Here is an 18524-nt window from a genome sequence, read left to right on the forward strand (position 1 = left end):
CTGTTGTCCTCGCTCCATCCCCAACAGGAGGACAGCCCAGGCCAGCAGGGCAAAGGGCCCCTGTTCAGGAGAAATGAGAGGCAGGCCCATGATGGCAACATTGTTCAGATTTTAACTTGTCCACATTCTTTCCCAATCTGAGGTGGGTGCCAGGGAATTAGTCACTGAACCAAAAGAGCCGGCTGATAGCATCTGGGCGGGCGCAGCAGCCACGAGGCAGGAGGGAGCCCCGGAGGCTTCCAGCAGGCAGGTCCCCCAGAGATGCGAGGGAAGAGCTCCGCACACAACACCCAGACGGGGCTGCAGGCTCCCTCCCTCCCTCCCTTTGCCAACAGAGAGAGCCTGTCCCAGGCAGCCCGGAGCACACAGCCCTCTGACCCACAGCACTTCGGCACTTCGGCACTTCGCTGACCCGGTGTCTGGGGAGCTACCCTCTCCCAAGGTGGCACCTTGTTGGGTCACTGGGTGGGTGATAGCTGTCCCTTCGAGTCCTTCTTGGGGTCCTGTCCCCCCAGGAACACCTCTGACTGCACCCCCAGGTGCTTTGTGGGGCCGACTGTGGGGGTGACCCCGCTGGTCGGATGTGGAGCCTGTGTGTGACTCCCTTCCTTCCCTCCCTTTGCATTCCTTTCTAATGGAGATGGGGAGGGCCGTGGGGGACCAGCCCCTCACTCTCTCCCCATCTCGCTTCCTGAACCTGCCCGACACAGCCTCACGGAAGGCTGGGGAGCAGCTCATCCAGACCAGAGGCCCCTGGAAGCTGGGGTGAGACCCACTTGGCAGGAGGAGGAACCCAGGCAAAACCAGGACTTTTTTGGTTTGTTTTGCTTTCAATCAGAGCTCCCAAGAGAGTGGGCTAATTAGGACATGCCCAGCCCCAGGCGGCCCACATGTGCCTACTTGTGCGTGCAGAGCTCCTGGGCCCGACCCAAGGAGGGCTGCGAGCAAGCAGGCGGGGGTGCAGATGCCGTGGTGGCCTCCCCTCCGGATGGGGCAGACGATGAGCCGAGCCGATGAGCCGGGCCTGCCTCTGAGGCGGGCAGGCAGGGTCGGGCTCTGGGGGTGGGGGGGTGGTTTTGCTGGGGCAGGAGGGAGCCTCTCCTCCCAGATCCCCATGTGCTTGCTGGAGGGTCAGTGGGGACGACCTGGGAGCTCCCTCCACCAAGAGGAGATAGGCTCCCCCAGGCTCTCTCTGTCCGTTTGCTCCACAAACATGCTTTCTGCTGCTCTCTGCCCACTTGCGAGGGACACTGTGCAGGGCAGAGAAGGTCAACCTGCCCTCGGGACACATGCAGGGTGTTCAACTCTGCAGGGAGCTAGCCGGGTCCCATGGTCAGCTCCTCTCAGACCAGGATCCCCGGTGGGCCCATTTCTGCTCAGGCAAGGGCATGCACAGGTCTGGGGGGCCACGTGCTCATGGGTGTTCACACACAGGGCTCAAAACCCACACAGGGATGGGGCAAGGGGCTTAGACCTCAGTCTGCCAAGGGAAGGGGCCACTGGATGGGATGAGAGTGAGTGGAGACCCCCCCCCCACACACCCCGCTCCGTGGATGACCTGGGCTGTGTCTGAGCACCTGCTCTCCTCTGGAAAAGAAGCTGGACTGGACTGCCGGGGCCTCAGGGTCCCAGGCAAGGAGAATGCGTCCTGAGGACCAGCAGGGGGAGGACGAGGGGAACCCCCTGGGGTGCAGCTGTCCCGGCTTCCTGCCCACTCGGCCCTGCAACTGGGGGTCTTCTCCCCTGTGGATCTGCTGGGGATCTCCCCAGCAGCCATAGCAGAGACTAGCTCCCAAGCTGGAGACAGTGACAGGAGAGAGCTGTTGGCACTCCCACGCGGCGACACTCTGGCCTGTCTCAGCCTTCAACCCCATCCCCAGACCCTGCTACTTTGATCCATCCCACGCCCAGGGGGTGGCAAAGAACAGGGCCTGGTTGGGGGTCAGAGGCCTCACCTCCTGTGCACCCCCACCCCCATAGGTAGCAGAGGGTCTGGCCTGCCCACTGGTCCTCCTGCCCCGGGAACTCAGCTCAGCCCAGCCCCACAGCCCCACCTGCCAGACATCCTAGCCCAAGCTCCCAGCGCCCTTTGCTGGCCAAGCCAGTGTTGGGGGTCCCTACAGCTGCTTAAGAGACGGTGACTGTGTTGGCTATCCCAGAACATGGGCTCTCCTGGCCAACCCACTGCCCGCCTACAGGCCTGTCTGTGTGCCCAGGTCCGGGATGAGTGCCACCCACAAGGACCACGTCCTGAGGCAAAAGCAGAGAGACAGAAGGGACTCCCCAGGTCCAGCAGGGCAGAGCAGGGCTCCCAGGTCAGGAGACGTAGGGGCTGAGGACCCAGTCCCACCTGTGTGACCCAGCCTGGCACTCCACCTCCCATCTGTAAAGTAGGGGTGAAGCCATAGGTCAGGTATGGGGATCAGGAGAGTCCAGAAAGGCTATAACCTGCGACTTTCCTTCAGGAGGAAGGACCCCTGCCCAGGACACTCCCCAGATCCAGAAAGCCCTCCGTGCACGATGCACTCCTCTCTCCTTGTCTGCACAAACGCCCAACAAGGAAAGGGCTGCAGACGAGGCAGACCCGGCCAGCCCCAGGCCCTCATCCACTTGCTCAGAGGCCAGGGCTGAGCCCAAGGCACAGATAAGGGGCGAGCAGGAAACCCCTGTGTCCCAGAGAGGCCACGTCCCGCCATCTTGTCATGCTTGGCCGCGAGGTCATGCTCAGAAACTCTGGGCTGGATGAAACAGAGCCGGGAACTCACGGACGGACCCCAAGGCACACGTGGGCCACGGCCCCCACTCCTATTCTGGGCGTCTCTGGGGCTGAATGCGGGTCCTGCAGGAGCACCTGGCAGAACCAGCCACAGAGCGCGCAGCCAGCCTGCCTGCCCCGGGGCCAGGCCACCTCCCTGCACCCGCGCCTTCTTTTTCTCTTCCCCATGCTCAGCAGCCGGACTTCTCAAAAAACAGGGCTCCCCCGGCCGCACGGGGCAGCCGTCCCTTCCTGTGAGCAGGGCTTATGCAGCTGCATAAGATTCCTGTGTTACGTGTTTGTTTATATAAAACTGATAAACCAGCTCAAATGAGGTTTCGGGACGTGGACGGAAAACAAATGGTTTCTGAAAGCCTGTGCCCGGCTTGCTTCCTTGTGCCCTGCTCACTTCCCAGCGTCTGTGGCCCCTTTGGCGGACTCCAGGCGACTGAGTTGGGGAAAGCCAGAGCACAGGCAGGCTGTGACCATGCAGCGGCCACAACAGGTGTGTTCTCAGGTGTCACACGTGCTCTCTCCGGAGGGGACAGAAAACCTTGTCGCTAAAATTTACGACTCTTAGTATGTCCCCAAAGGCTCCATTCCAGGCTGACTCACTCACTAGTGGAGGGGACTGGAGGGAGAGAGAGGTTATTCAGCCTCCTCCCTGCATGGGGCCGCACAGGGGCAGCCGGAGACACTGGGTTCAAACCCCAGTTCAGGAAGCATCCCTTTGTCCCTGCCTCAAGGACACACAGATTCCAAAGACAGAGTTCCTGCACCTTTGGGTGGTGACATGGGGTCGCCCAGGGGGCTCCCCGTTCCCAGCCTCCTTTGCATACTGCTGTCCGTACCACAGGGCTTTTGCTCCTGTTGGTTCCCTCCCAGGACATTGTCTCCTCCCACCTGTAGAGCCTTCCAAGGCTCACCTCCTTCTAGAAGCTTCCAGGATCTCCTCCTGCTTGTATTCTGTGTTCTGGGGCTTTCTCTCCCACTTCCCTGGTAGAGTAAAAGACATCAGGATGCACACCCTCGTGGGTTCATATCCCGTGGGGTGTCCCCTTTCCAGCCAGCTCTGAGCCTCTAAAAGCTGAAGCTTGACCAGCACCAGGTTGGGGCATGGACACGCCGCGTGGTCAGAAGCGCAGTTTGTGACCCTCAACCCGAGCTACCGCCAGCCCATTGCCCGGAAGCCTCAGGGATCATGTCAAGTCAGGGAGCACAGACGCTGAGCGCCGTGCGCATCACAGACACGACGTTCTCACGAGGAAGGAAGCTGGAGGAGAGAAATCTCATTCAGAGAGGCTCAGGAAGAGGAAGCCCATCGCCGGGCTGCACCCGGAGTCCACGCACGGGTGGACTCGAGCAGTTCAAGCCGGTGGGGGTCGGGTCCACTGGTTTAAGGACCTGCGGCAAAGGGCTGCCCCAGCTGCCCCGCTGAGCTCAATGCCCCGGGAAGCTCCTCCTGGACACTGAAGCCCATGGCCCTCCCCGTGCAGAGAGCCCGCAGGGGTGGGCCGGCCTGCAGCCCTGTCCAGGCTCTTCTCCTTTGGGACCTTGGCCGGGCTCACAGGGATCATACAGGGGAACCCCCGGCCGGCCAGTGACGACTGTCAGAGTCCTCCATCCGTCCCCTGAGGCTCATGACAACGGGAAGTGAGGACCTTTCCAAAGCCCTTCCCCAAGAGGCCCAAATGCCACTCTGAGCAAATTTCCCCATGACCTTTCCAGATGGGGAAGGTGGTGACACAGCTGGCCTGAGGCATCATGGGTTCCTCTCTCCTTCCTCCTACCCTCCCCACCAGGCCTTGCTGGGAACTGGTGCCATGCCAGGCCCCCTGGCTGTGTCCACTGCTCCCCAAGCCTGTGGCACCACGGGCCGCCTGTGCAGCCCTAGGGCCTCGCAAACCCTTCTCCCTTCACAGCCCTAAGGGAACAGCCTGGAGGAACAGTCTTCGTGGCCCCCCCAAGGTCAGCTCCCGCGCACCCCACATTCGCTGCGGGCCCAGCACAGGGTCCCACCCTGCAGCCCTGGCAGAGAGCTGCCCTGGATTCCAGCCCTAACCCTAACCCACGGTGGGGTTCCCAGCCTCCCCGGCCCCTTCCTCGTCCCCTCCGCCAGCTTCTGCCCTCCAGCCTCCAGGCCCTACACAGAGCCCACCTCCCCGGGCAGCTTCCCGGCTCTGCTGCCCCTCCCGGCCAGGGGCTGGGGCTGAAGCTGAGTGCTGGGCACCCTCTCCCGCACTGGGGGAGGCGCTCTGGGCCCAACCTGGAGCCACACCCCTTTGATCTCAGAAGGCTCTGCCCGGTGTCTGCTCCGACCGCCATCCTCCAGCTCCCCAGAGAGTGCTAAGACTTCTGCAGAGTGTGAAGCTCCAAACCCCCTGCTCTTCTCCAGCAGGCCTGTCTGGGCTCGGGTGCGCCCCCACCCAGAGGGGAGCGACTGGCACGCCGTCCAGGCTTCAGGGGGAGACAAGTGGCCCACTTGGAGCAGGACGTCCGTCCCGCGGTGCTTCCCACAGCATCTCCTGGAGTCTGTGATTAAACGGGTGGAAATGCCAACAAGACAGAACTCGTGCCGGGGGAGGCGCTCTCTCCTGAAAATATGCATGAACGCGGTCTCCTCACCTGGGGCAGAGGCGAGGCCTTGCCCCATCCTCCGCCTGGGCCATGTGGAACTTTCCACGCCTCGCGCGGAGAACCGTGCCCGCAGAGGCCCGCTCCCGCAGCTGCTGGAGTGCGTGTCCGCAGGTCGTCCCTGCCCGCCTCCCCCTACACTCAGCCCCGCTGAGACACGGGGGCAGCGGCCTGCAGCGGGGGCCTTACAGGGCCCCCGGGGGGCTTGGGCTGCGCCCTGCCGGCCTCCATGGGGCTGCCGTGACACAGGCAGGCGGCCCACTGACATACAGGTTTTATTTTAACTCCCAGGGCACAGCCCCATCCAGGATGTCCAGGGTCTGCAGCAAAGCTGAGGCATAGCTCATGGGGTACCCCTTGGGCCTGAGCACTGCTGGGGACAGTCGGCCTTCCTGTCCCCCTGCCTGGCGCCCCAGAGCCTGACCTTACCCAGGCGTCTGCCCTGACATCCTTCGCCCACCTCTCCCTGGTCTGTCTGTCTGTCCATCCTGCAGGTGCTGATCAGCCCCCGCCCACACCAGACCTCACCAAGGGGCCTGCTGCTCTCCTTGGTGACAAGTGCCATGAAGGTGACAAGGACGGGGAGGGAGAGTCACGAGTGTGCCCCCTTCCGTGGCCGGGACCCAGGATGGAGGAACAGCCATGCACCACCTCAGTGAGGCTCTCGGCCGCTAGCTGGCTCACTGCTTCCCCAAGTCAAGGCTCTGGGGTGGACAGAAGGGCCGACCCAAGCCCCTCCCGACCGTTCTGTTACCCGACAGCTTCCTGGCGATAGGTGAGGGTAGCCCGTCCCTTCCCCACACATCTCCCAGGGTCTCCGGGGCGCTCGAGCCGCCGGCACCTCGCACACGTGGCCCACAGCCTCCCGCAGTGGCCGGAAAACCAGCGCGTGTGTAGGGGCTCAGGGCTTCACACTGGGCTGAACGCAAACACAGCCGGGCAAGGCGCTGGGGGAGATGGGCCGGGCACAGGGACTCCTCCAGACCAGAGAACAGAGAGCAGCGCCCGCTGCCCGAGGAAGGGCTGAGGGGGACGGTTCGGCTTGGGATCCCAAGCCAAAGGCTGTGGCGTCGGCCGCAGAGCGGAGCAAGGGGCTGGGCGATCCCAGGGCACACGGACGGGCTTCTCATGAGTGGGAGGCTGGATGGCGCAGCAGGAGGCTCAAGAGTAGCTCCAGGTTTTGGCCAAGGCGAGGAAGAGTGAATTTTCCACTCGCTGAGACCAGACACATCCCCAGGGGCAGGCGGGAGCTCAGGTCAGGGAGAGGGTGCCTGGGGCCGCCAGCCCATTCTGCAACCCAGAGCCCCAGCCACTCTGGTTTGGCTCCATCCTGCGACAGGAGCCCCTCCCGCCTGGTCCCCAGGGGCCTGTCCGTGCTGCCCGCCTGCGACACCTCCTTTCTCTTCCCCGCGGCACCCTCTCCTGGCTCCAGGCAGCCCCTCTTGTCTCCTGGGAGGACTCCGTCTCCTATCTGGTTACTCTTCCTCCGTTCAGCCCCCACCCAGGCCAGGACTCCCCTCCCCCGTCATCGGCACCTGACACCTGCCCCCAGTGTTCAGCCGCCCTCTGCCATGCCAGGCTTGTCACACTCTCCCTCCTCCCAGCCGCTCAGCCGGCCACACACAGCCGAGCTCACTCTTCACCCCAAATCCCCCTCCCACGGTTTCCCAACCAAATACACAGGTGGCGACTCCCTTCACCCAGCCTCCTGGGTCCAGCCTTGGTCGCCTTTGCCCTCCCCACCTGCCCAGCCTCCAGCAGATCCGATCCGGAACCCCGGTGCTCGCTCCTCCCCGCTCCCGCCTGGCCCCAGGTGCCAGGGCTGTGGGGCACCGTGCAGCGGCCTCGGCCCTGCCCTCCAGTGGCCGCCCTGAGCACTGCAGCAGGGGCTCCTCTCAACCCCCCCGCCCCCCCCCCCCCCCCACACCATCTCCTCCCTCCCCCTGCTAGTACCTTGGATACCCGAGGCACTTAGTACCTATTTCTTGATGCACGGTTGGCGCTTCCCACCAGGGCCCTTCCTGCCCAGAACCGCGCGTCTGCAGGAACGGAGAGTGACCGGACCCCATGGCACAGGGGTGCTAAGTGCTGGGGCCTCCCGTGCGGCTCCCGGACCGCGAAACAGCTCCCGGACAGCCCTATTTGTTCATGTTGGGGTTTTGGCTGGTTTGGGGCAAACCCCCTCCCTCTTTTAGGATGTTTACATGCAGCGGGAAGCGTCTCTCTCCCTCTGGGATAGAAACAGGAAGCAGACGCTTCTACAAGTCACTGTGCCCAGCCCGGCCCATCTCCCCCGGGGGCAGAGGCTTCGACATCCACCTGCCCGGGGCCCAGACACCCCAGAGCCGCCGCTCAGAGGATGCTCGCCGACCGAGATGTCCGTGGTCGACACAGAACCAACCCTGCTGGTCCCCGGGGCAGGGGCCCCAGCCACAGAGTGGACACCAGTGACCTTCCGCTGCCCACTGCTCCCTCCATGGTGCCACAGAGAGCCCTGTACCCCCCGCCCCCCGGGAAGGAGGCCACGCAGCAGCCGTGCTCAGCCCTGCCTCATTCGGGAGAAAGGGTTTTGCCAGAATCCCTGTATGCCCAGGCCCCTTGCTGGCTCGCTGGCCTCCAGAGCCCGGGGTCTCCCGGTTCTAACTCGGGTTGTGTACGTGAGAACATCAGTGACAGGGACACGGCCCCTCCTGGTTCCCACCCCGCCTGCACGGAGAGTCTGGGGGTCCGAGTCTGCTGCGCGCCGTGGAGCCCAGTGACACATGTGCGGGGGAAATGGTCAGTGACAAAGTGAGTGACAGAAGGGGGACGGAGAGGAAAGATGCCCCTCCCCAGACCAGCAGTCGCCCACACTAGTTTCAGACAAAAAGCTCACGTTGACTGAGTGCACGGAGCCAGGGCCGGAGTCAGGCCGTAGAGACGTCTCACCCACACTCCTCACCCCTCTTGGGACACACACATACACACCTGTCACTCATCCCATGGCCTTGCTGGGGACACACGCCCACAGGCACAAACACATACATGCCTGTCGCAGCACGCAGTGAGCACAACACACGTGCACACGTGTTCTCACTCATGTGCACACTCACATGCTCTCGCACGTAAGCACACGCGTGTGCTCACAATGCCGCGGAGAGTGCGCGGGTCTCTAGAGGTGGCCGCAAACCCAGGTCCTTGTGGCCCGGGCTCCTGTTCTCTGCCCGTGCAGCTTGGGAGCGCCTGCACTCTGTCCAGCTGTCCATCCTCTCCCTCTGCCCGCTGCTGGGTCTCCCACAGGGCACAGATGCCAGGGCCCCGGCTCTGCCCGCCTCCCTCTCAGGAAGAGTGGCTCCAGCCTCCACCTGCTCAATTAGCTGCCTGGTGCCTGGCTGGCCCCGGGGACCCGGCAAGTCTGGAGATGAGCCCAGGTCCCCAGGGCCCAGGCTGTGGAGACCAAGCAAACCTGCGGTCCCTTCCTTCCTTCCACTCTGCCAGGCTTTCGTTCTGTGAGATGGCGACAGGACACCCAAGGCTGGCTTGCCGCAACTCCTTGACCTTGAGCCTAGACCCAAGGAGCAGCTTCCCAGGAGAGGATGCTTTGACCTGGGAGCAGGTGAGGGCAGCCTCACCGTCCAACCCCCGGGGGCAAGGGTGACCTCCAGGGTCCCCTGAGCTCCTGGCAGCCGGGGACAGGGCAGGGCAGATGGTGGCCCCTGAGCCTGGGACAAAGTCCCCAGCCCGAAGCTGGGGAACCTCAGAAACCCCCACATCTCAGGGCAGCCACCCAGCACTGGCCGACAACCGCCTGCCCTCCTCTCCCAGCCAGTGGGCGCCCATCCCAAACCCCACCGGATGCCCCCCGTGCCCAGGACCAGCCCCCCAACCGTGCATCCTGCCCAAACCATCCTGCCTGCCCCGGCTTACCCTGAATGGTGGCCCCAACCGGCCGCAGGCACCCGACCAGGAGACAGCTTAGAGAACAGCCCCCTCCGCCCGCCTCCCGGCTGGGCCCCCCGAGGAGGATGGCGCAGGTCTGCCCCTACCGTGGTGAAGTGCCGCATGGGGTCACTGACGTACAGCATGGTGGGTGCGCGGAGGCCTGCACACGCCAGGGGGCTGGCGTGCCACGGGGCGAGGCATGGGTCTGCGTGGCCGGGGACCGGGACGGGGGTGCCCACGGCGGGGCGGGCTGCAGCCAGGTGGGGAGGCGCGCGGCTAGCGGGGCAGGAGCTCGGGATGCTCCCGGACACGCGGGCTGTTCGCTGGCATTCCCTTCTCCCGCAGCTCCGTCAGCCGCATCTAACAACAAAACCGGCGCCCGCCCCTCCGTCCTTCCTGCCTATTCATCACGGTCCAGGCAGGCCCCGGCTTGCCCACCAATGTGTCGGACCGCACCACGGGACCGCGTGGGGAGGGCCGGCGCTCGGGGCCAGCGCCTGCCCACCGTCCAGCCACGACCAGCTGCCCCCAGAGACGCCACCCTTGGGAGGCTTGGGGGACCGTGGGCCTCCGCCCCTGAGCACCAGGGGGCCAGCCCGGGGCCCCTGAGACCTCCGTAGGTGAGGCCGGGCCACCCCGGAGGGAAGACGTGGTGCTGCGGTCCCAGAGCCCTGGGCGGAGCACATCTCCCTCCTGCGCAGGGAGCACGGTGGTTCCCCGGGGACACCCCGAAGCCGGATGGAGAGAAGCACCCTAGAGACTGCGTCCCTGGTCCGCCCGCTGGGAGCCTTGCTCCCGGCAAGAGCTATGTGGCCCACAGCCATGGGCTAAGCTGGGGACGCGGTCCTCGTGCTCTGGTCCCTGACGCTGGCCGTGTCCCCACGGGGGCGAGCCCCTACAAACAGCGATGCGGCCCAGAAGGGGGACGGCTGGGCCCTGCCCGCCACAGTGTGCTGACCCCGAGACCCTCGCCACCTCCAGGCCTGGGCCTGCATCCCCGCAGCCCACCTGGCGGGGAGGTGGCCGTGGTCACCATGACGCCCTTCCTAGGGGCCAGAATCCTCGCTAGAAGCAGGCAGGGCGTCGGTAAATCGGCACACAGATAAATCACATATGTGGCCCTGGACGTGCCAAGCTCAAGTTCCAAGGCCCCAACAAGAGCTTACAGACCCACAAGGCGCTGGACGGCCAGCCCATTCTCACCACCTCCCCAGCCACCTCCCAGCTCCTGGGGGCCTGGGAGCCCCGGGCTTGGGGCACAGGGCGCTCCAGCTGAGGCCCGGCAAGGCATTCGCTGACCAGCCCAGACCCCCAGAGAGGGAGAGCCGGAGGCAGAGACACAGCCGACTCCCGGGACCCCGTGGCTGTCAGCTCCCAGCGCGCCGGGGGCCCCCCACACATCATGAGACCATGAGGAGGGGTCTGCAGAGACGTCCAGTTGGAAGTTCTGGCTGGAGGCAGCAGCGGAGAGCCTCCTTCGCCTGAATGCTTGAAGACGGGAAGGCCTGGGGTGGGGAGCCCCATCGCCACTCCCGTCCTGGTCCTGCCCCTCAGTGTCCTCACGCTTTTGGAGGAGGCTGAAGTGCAGGTGCCTCGTGGGCTGGGCAGGTGGGGGACAGGGGACAGGGCGCTGTGTGAAGTTGGGCCCCTCCCCAGCCTCTCACGAGGGGTGTCCCCTCCGGTCAGGGCAACATCTCCCCCTGGGGCTGGGGAAGCACAGCGGTCTTCCGAATCGGCTGAAAGCAGGGAGCAAAGGTGAGAAGAGCCTGAGGGGAGAGACCCTAGGAGTCTGGCACACAGGAACCCCGTGTGGGGACTGCACCCCAAGGTGGCCCCAAGATCCACACTCCGCCCTGTGTCCTGCACCCCTCCCTGGGCGGCGCTGTGAATGCGGTGACAGCCGCTGGGATTAGGTTACAAACCAGTCAACTCCGAGTCGATCAGCAGGGAGACTCTACGGGTGGGCCAGGCCTAATCAGGTAAGCTCTTCAAAGAGGTCAGGGCAACAACTTCCTAGCTTTATCACACACTCCCTGTGGGCCAACAAATTCCTGCTGGCCTCAGGGAGCAAACAGCCAGGTGGTAGAGGCACCCCAGGGCAGCAGACGGCAATCTCTAGGAGCTGAGAACGGCAGCCCTCAGCCAACAGCCAGCAAGGAAGTCGCAACCTGGGCTTGACAACTGCAAGGAACTGAATTTTGCCAATAAGCAGAGTCTGGAAGAGGCCCTGGGCCAGATGACATTCAGCAGCCTGGGAGACCCTGAGCAGGGACCCAAGGGAAACAGGCTGGACTCCTGACCCATGGAGACTGGGAGGTCATGGGTGCTGTTTGAAGCCACCAAGTGGGTGGTGAGACCTTGGGCAGAGGAAGCCAGGGCTCTGGAGTGGCTCAGGTCGCGGGAAGGGCCCGGGGACCCAAGCCAGGCCCAGGGATGCTGGCCGCCCAGAGGGAGGACACCAGGTCAGAAAGGCGTCTTCCCTTAAGCCCTGGTGGGAGCATGGAACACAGAGGACAGAGGGGCCATGGCCCACCCACACTGCGGGGCACCACAGAGGAGGCTCGGGCACCCCCACAGCGAGCCCAGGCCAGGCCCCGGACGGACTGAGAGCAGGTGTCCACGTGGGCCAGAGCCCCAGTGTCTGCCTGAGCAGCATCTGCTTCCTGTGCATTTGTCCTAAGTCCTGGCTGTCCAGGGGACGGGGACCGGGAGCCAGGGACTCTGTCCCGAGAACTGGCCCCCTCCTCAGTCGGTCGTCAGCTGCTCCCTCTAGGTGGCCTCCCAGGTGTCCCCACCAGCTCTCCTGATTCTAACTCACTAGAGATCGCACACCAGCCCCTCCTGCAGGACTCAAGGCAGCAGGAGATGCGGTGGGGTATGTCTTCCTCCTCCCGAGGGCACAGGACTCAACAGAAGGGCTCCAAGGATGTGCCTGCTCCGTCCGAGCCAAACGCCTCACACGCCGTCCTGACCACCCACAGGCTCTGCACCCCCCACAGGGGAGGTCACCCCAGGACCTGGTGCTGGCCAGGGCTTGGCTCCGTGCCCCCTAGAGGCACTCCCACCATGGCCTGTAGAAGGACGTGAGCTTGGGGCTCACTGGGAGAGCAGGCAGGCTGGGGGTCCTGGAGCTGACTGTGGGAGCTGAGCCCCCTCCCTGGCCTTGAGCTCTACCCCAACACCTTCCTTGGGGCTGCGGAGCCTCCCTGAGGAGAGGGCGTCCTTCCCACCCCCCTGCACACCTGTCCCCTTCCGAGGACCAGCCGTTTCCGGAGAACCTACTTCCGGGGTCCACACTGGGCTGTGCCCTCCCTTCTCCTGCCCTTGGGCAGAAGTGACCCCTCCCCAGGCCAGAAAGGTCTGCCCTGGGTGACCACGGGGGTCTTGAGCCCAGGCATCTGCCTGGCTGTGCGGCTCTCTGTGGGCACCTGAGCCCTGGGCAGGTGGTGGTGGGCCCCAGCCCGGATCAGCTGCGCCTGACGCCCCTGCGGCCACAGCCCGGCCCCCCGCCATGGCCCACCTGCCCACACCAGCTGTCACCACAGAAAGGCGCTGGGAGAGGCGGGAAGAGGCTCGGGGAGGGTGTGTGGGGGCAGGGAGCCCCACAGACTCTGTGGGGGATGGAGGGGGTGGAGGGAGGCAGCCAGGCTCAGCGGGGCACCCGCCATCTCCCTTTCATGCCTCATCAGAGCTGGGAGGGGGCCCCCTCCCCCAAGAGCCTGGCCCTCCTTTTGTCATTTTGTCCCCAGCTCAGAGGGGACACACAGGCCCTTAGCCCACACCCGGCCGCAGCAGAGTCCGGGGAGTCAGGACTCCTGCTCTGGACACCCGGAGGACCCACGGCGGGGGACTTCATCCTGTCTGGGCCCCCGCCCCGGGACAGTGGGGGGCCTCCAGGCCCAGTGCAGACCCCATAAGACTGCCCTACTCACGGCATCAGCCCACCCTCCTCCTGAGCCCCCGGGGATGCTGAGGACCCAACAGGCTTCTCTCCCCTTGCAGGAGATGGGAAGCGACTGCAGAGCTGCTGGCGCTGGCCGGTGAACCCCGTGGGGTCGGCTGCCACAGCCACTGCCCAGGGCAAGGGCTCTTCCTACAGGGACCCCATGGTGGGCAGGTGGCCACAGAGGCCCTGGGGTGCCAGGGCCTTCCCGGGCACAGCTGCTCCCAGGCCCCTGATCCCTCTTCAACACAGAGCCTCCCCCTGCCTCCCCCTGCCTTGCCCTGCACAACATCTAGCTTTATCACACACTCCCCGTGGGCCAGCCACCACCCTTGTCCTCTCCGTGCTGATGACGTAGATGCTCTCACCAGCTCAAGGTACAGACAAGGAAACAGAGGCCCGGGGAGTTAAGTAACCACCTCCCATGCCTCACCGGGCAAAAAAGTGGTAGGGATGGGATGGGTAGAGTGCCCCATGCCCACGAAGCCCGCCCGCTATGCCCCTCAGCCGTACGGGGAGCTGGGACCCTGGTGGCCATGACCTCAGGTAGCTCACCCTCCCCCCAAGAATCTGTGCACTGGGACCCCTCCAAGACCTGCTCAGGGGCCAGGTGGCCTCCTGGGGCCCCGTCCTCTTTACTGCCTGACTCGGTGTGGCAGGGGGTGGTCCGGGGACAACGACCAGTCCTTCCCACAGGGCTGGGAGAGCCCGTGCTGGGCCCCATACACGCGGACTGCCACCCGCTCTGCTGATGGCCACGGAAGAGGTGGAGAGGGTCACCCCTGGCCCCGAAGTGGACTCTCTTCTGGCCGTGGTCTGACTGCGGGAAGCTCCCATCCCATGGGAAGGAATCTGCCCCATCGCCTGCAGGGCCGATGAGCGGAGGAGACCCAAGGTCCGGACAGCGGGACGTGCCACCCCAGAGGGCTGATGCTACGTCTTGCCGCTGGACCAATGGCATGCCTGGGGGGTCAGGTCCCCTGTGACACAGGGCACGGCCGGCCCACGGTGTACGCACCAGCCTTCATACCTGGCCCGTGGGCTGAGTCGTGGCCGCGGGGTTGGCCGGTCCTGGGGATACCGGACTCCACCCCTGCTTTCTTGTCCCTGCCTGGCCTGGCCTCAGGACCTGGCTTCTTGTCCAAGGTTACCAGCCTGGAGTGGGGCTGCCCTGCCTCCCCCATCCTAACCCTGACCAACCAGGCAGCTGGATGGGGAGGGAGCTGTGTCCTCTGGCTCCTGGGCAGGACCAATAGCCCCGCCCGCACCTGGCTCCGGGCCCCTGGGCACACGGAGGCCCTTGGGTGGGACAGTCCGGCAGCGGCCTCCACCTGTATGTCTGGGCTGTGCTGGGGCCTGGTGAGGGGGAAGGGCGGGCGGGCTGTCTGCTCGGTCACTGGGCCCAGACCGGTCACGGAGCCCACGACGGGCAAGCAGGGATCCGAGGGAGGTCGACCGGGTGGCTCCAGGGAACCCCCAGCCTTGTGAAGGGAGCGTGGCCCACAGTTCGTCCCTGCACGACTTTTACTAGAAGGTGGGTCCCCACCTGACAGACTCGGCCCTCTTGCTGTTCGCGGAGGGGGGAGGCCACACCCTCGCTCCCCCAGGGCCGCTGAGAGGCCAGCCCCCCATTCCTAGCCCAGACACGCTTGGCACCCCACATCCTCCCGGGCGGACGTGGGGGCTGCCTCCCACCCGGGGGGCACCTGGGGCTGCCCCCTCCACCTACCAGAGCACAGAAGCCCCTCTGGACACCAGGGCCATGGCGTGTCCAGGGCCCTCTGCCCTCAAGGGGTGAGCGGGGCGGCTGGGGGGCGAGGCTTCCCACACTCAGGAGACCACACTCGGGTCCACCCTCCCTAGAGCTCCTGCCCCTCTGCAGAGTGGACGGTGTGAGTGTCTGGCTGTCAGCTTCTGACCGGGAGGCGGCCACTTAACAGACACTGTGTGGAATGACTGCGTGGCCGGCAGCCAGTTGGAGGGAGAGCCTGGCCCCCCAGCCACTAGCGGCCCCCTCGCAGAAAGCCCGGAGGGACCCGGACCGCGGGCCATCGAGTAAGCCTGCCCTCCCTGCCCACGCCCTAAAGCCACGCTTAGGCTTTAAGTTCACCGATAAAGAGTGAGTCACCGAAGCCCCAGGCCCTCCTCCCTGCCCCGCATAAAGGCAGAACTCCCCATCTGCGCTCTCTCCCTCTCTCCCTGCCACTGGCCGCGTGCCCCGGGGCCCGCCACGTGCCCTCCAGCCCCAAGAGTGACGAAGCCTCTTTCCAAGGCGCTGCCGTCCGTCCCGCGTCATCAGAAGCACAAGGGTCGGTCCAGCTGCGGCAGGAGCCGTCTGAGCGCTCACGCCCCAGACGCCGCCAGCCGGCAGTGACATCACTGACACACTGGGGAGAACGCTCATGTCCAGGAGGGGGACCCGGGCGGGGAAAGGTCTGGACCCTTGGCCCCTGGGGAGCACCTGGGATGGGGCAGCCCGGCCCATTGAGCCCCACCCTCCCCCTGCGTCTGCCTCAGCTTCCGCCCCTGCGCAACGGGAATCGACAGGTGGGGACGTCGTGAGCTGCTCTCACAGCGATGGTCTGAGCGAGGCAGGAGGCCCGGGCCGGGCAGTCAGATTTCTCAGACCCAGTATGAAGCGTTCTCGGGGGAAGCCGGGGACTCTGGAGCTCCCTGCTCACCACACCTCACCCCCGGCGGCCACGGCCCAGGTCGCGTGGGGGCAGCCTAGTGTCCCCGACGGACACAACTAAGGACACAGGGGACCCTCCTGCCCCTACCACTGCCTGCCCCCGGCTCATTCACATGCCTGGAGCCCCCACAGCCCTTGCTGGTTGCCAACAGCTCTGGGTTCTTCAGAGGGGATGAGGGCCTCCAACTGTTTGAGGGAGGGGCCCGGCCCTCCCGGCCTCCAGGGTTCCCAGCACTGCTCTGGCTCCTGGCCTGGTCCCCTGAGACGGACACGCTGGACGCAGCACAGCCACCTCCCAGGGAGACGGGGCAGCCTGGGGTTGAGCGGGGGCTGTTCCAAGGAGGCAACTGCAGGGGGGATACTGGGGATGGCAGGCGGCACTAGGCCTCCCTGGGCCCAGAGGTCCTCACACCTGCTTCTTATGCTCTACCCACGGTGACCTCCTCCTGACGCACAGGGCCCAGGACAGCGGTGCACCGGCTCACACAGCCCTGCCTGCTCGCCAAGAAGAACACCCGGGGCAGTAGGACCTGGGACATGGCAACAGGTGTCAGGGCCTTGGTGGTCCCTGCACGCCCCCACCCGGTCCCTCCTCTTGAAGCAGCAGCTCAGTCTTCCTTTGGGGCCCTCTTCCCACTCCACTCCATCCCATCCTGCCCCTGTCCCACGCGACCCAGGCTCATCAGAGGCACAAGGATGGCTCAGATCTGGACCCCAAACCGTGTTCAGACTACTGAGAGGCAGGCCTCTTGGCCAACCAGCAAAGAGGAGTCCTCCCTGCAAGGAGGGTGATGCCGGTGGGGCCTGGTGCCCTTCCACAGAGACTAGAGGCTGCCTAAGCACAAAGCCACTGTGGAGGAAGCAGGGCAAGAGACAGAGGCAGCGGTTGGATCACCTGGATCCAGCCACACCTGAATCCATTCCTACACCTGGATCCAGCCACACCTGAATCCGTTCCTACACCTGGATCTAGCCACACCTGAATCCATTCCTACCCTTGCACTAATGGTTTTAGGAGCTGGTACATTTCCTACTTTGCCACTGAAACGTCCTGACAACCCCTGAGTGCCTGTTTCCCGACTCTGCAGTCTCTGGGTCAGGACCATGCTTACCGCTGCAGACAGCAGCCCCACTCACCATGACAGGCGTGGTCATGCCCTGCAGGTGGTAGACGTCCATGCCAGCCTCTGGGCCGCCCACCACCTCGTTGTTTCCTTGGCTGGACTGGGGAAGGTCAAAGTAGGTGCTGTCTGGTTCCCTGGGAAGACAGGAACAGAGCCATCAGCCCCAGACCACCCAGGCCGGTGCTCAGGGCTGGCCCTCGGCTCCCGGGGGCCCTGCCCTGCAGCCCACCATCTGTCTCCTCTGCCAGCCTCTCCAGAGCTAGGCCAGCAGGGAGGGGCAGCCCCACCGGAGCTCTGTCCCCTGGACCTCTCCTGGCCCAGACTCTGTACTCTGCATCCCCAGGAGAAAGCCTAGGCCAGTAGCCCCACCTCCCCCTCATCCAGCCCAAGTCCAGCCCAGTGGCTGGAGGCAGTACTCACAGGGAGCTCCAGAGATGCTCGAATGTGGCCCCCTCATCTGTGGAGGTCGGCTGGGACATCTTTTCTGCACCCAGCCCGGAGGGTGGCTTGCTCTGTGAGGAGGGGAGAAGGACCCTGGTGATTTGGGGAGGCCGGCCCATGCCCTCCTTCAGCATCCCCGGGGGCTGGGCAGGGTGGACACCCCTTGATACCCCCCACTTCATCCTCCCCTTTCTCAGGCAGGACCCCACCTTGCAGAGGGACAGGTCTGGCTCCAGACCCAGGTCAGGGAGGTGCCCTGGGCAGCAAGGGCTTCCCAGAGCCGTCCTTTTTGGGGGGGTTAAAACAGCACCCCTTTGCAAGGCTGCTGCAGGGCCCTTTGGGTGCTCGAATCAGAAGTCCTTGCTGTGCCTGGAGCACAGTAAACACAGGGACGGGTGTGGCCGCTATCACTGTGAACTGTGTCTCTAGGTTTGGTCTTTGAGGCCTTGGGCCAGGCCTGGGGGCTCCTGATGCCCCAGGACATGAGGACAGCTCAGATCCTGGGTCACCCCTTTCTTGGGAAGGGCACATGCAGGGCAGGCCCAGGGGCTGGAGCCGAGCCCGGGGCGAGGCTGGCTGTGCCCCGTGGCTGTAGGAAGTCAGCCAGCCGCCCTGCTCTTAGACAGGGTTCTCCCCTGTGGCCGGACACAAAAGCAGTTCGGACCCCACGAGGGACCCCCAGGCCAAGGCTGTGACGCTGTCACGAGAGCAGGATCACTGTACTATGGGCCCCCTGTCACAGATGTCCAGGGACTGCAGTGCCCAGACAGGCTAGCCTTTGTCCCAGGGTTTCCTCTCCTGAGAGCGTCCACACCCAGCTCCCACCCCGCAGTGGGCCTGCCATCCCAGGACCAGGCCAGGCACAGCTGGGGCCCGCATCCTCCCGTGGCGGGAAGGGGCAGGGAAACCAGAGCCCGCCCCGCCTACCACCCCTCCAAGGCCAATGCGGTGTCTCCCCTGAGCCAGCCCCCGGGTCCTTGGCAAAGGGCCGTGGGAATCAGCTTGGCTGCCATC

The 18524-nt window shown here is 65.1% G+C and overlaps 1 protein-coding gene across 4 annotated transcripts in view; it reads right to left on the minus strand.

Moving 5' to 3' along the window:
- The window catches only part of TP73 (tumor protein p73), a 59123-nt gene that overhangs the window by 22450 nt on the left and 18149 nt on the right, over positions 1-18524 (minus strand). For all 4 annotated transcript variants that reach the window (XM_047724259.1, XM_047724257.1, XM_047724260.1 and 1 more), the window contains exons 2-3: positions 17490-17581; positions 17083-17203 (exon numbers count right to left, since the gene is read on the minus strand). In XM_047724259.1, coding sequence (XP_047580215.1) covers positions 17083-17203; positions 17490-17548 — 180 coding nt within the window. In that variant the 5' untranslated portion in view covers positions 17549-17581. The remainder of the gene's footprint in view (positions 1-17082; positions 17204-17489; positions 17582-18524) is intronic.

Source organism: Lutra lutra, chromosome 4 (genome assembly GCF_902655055.1).
Source record: "Lutra lutra chromosome 4, mLutLut1.2, whole genome shotgun sequence".
NCBI lineage: Eukaryota > Metazoa > Chordata > Mammalia > Carnivora > Mustelidae > Lutra > Lutra lutra.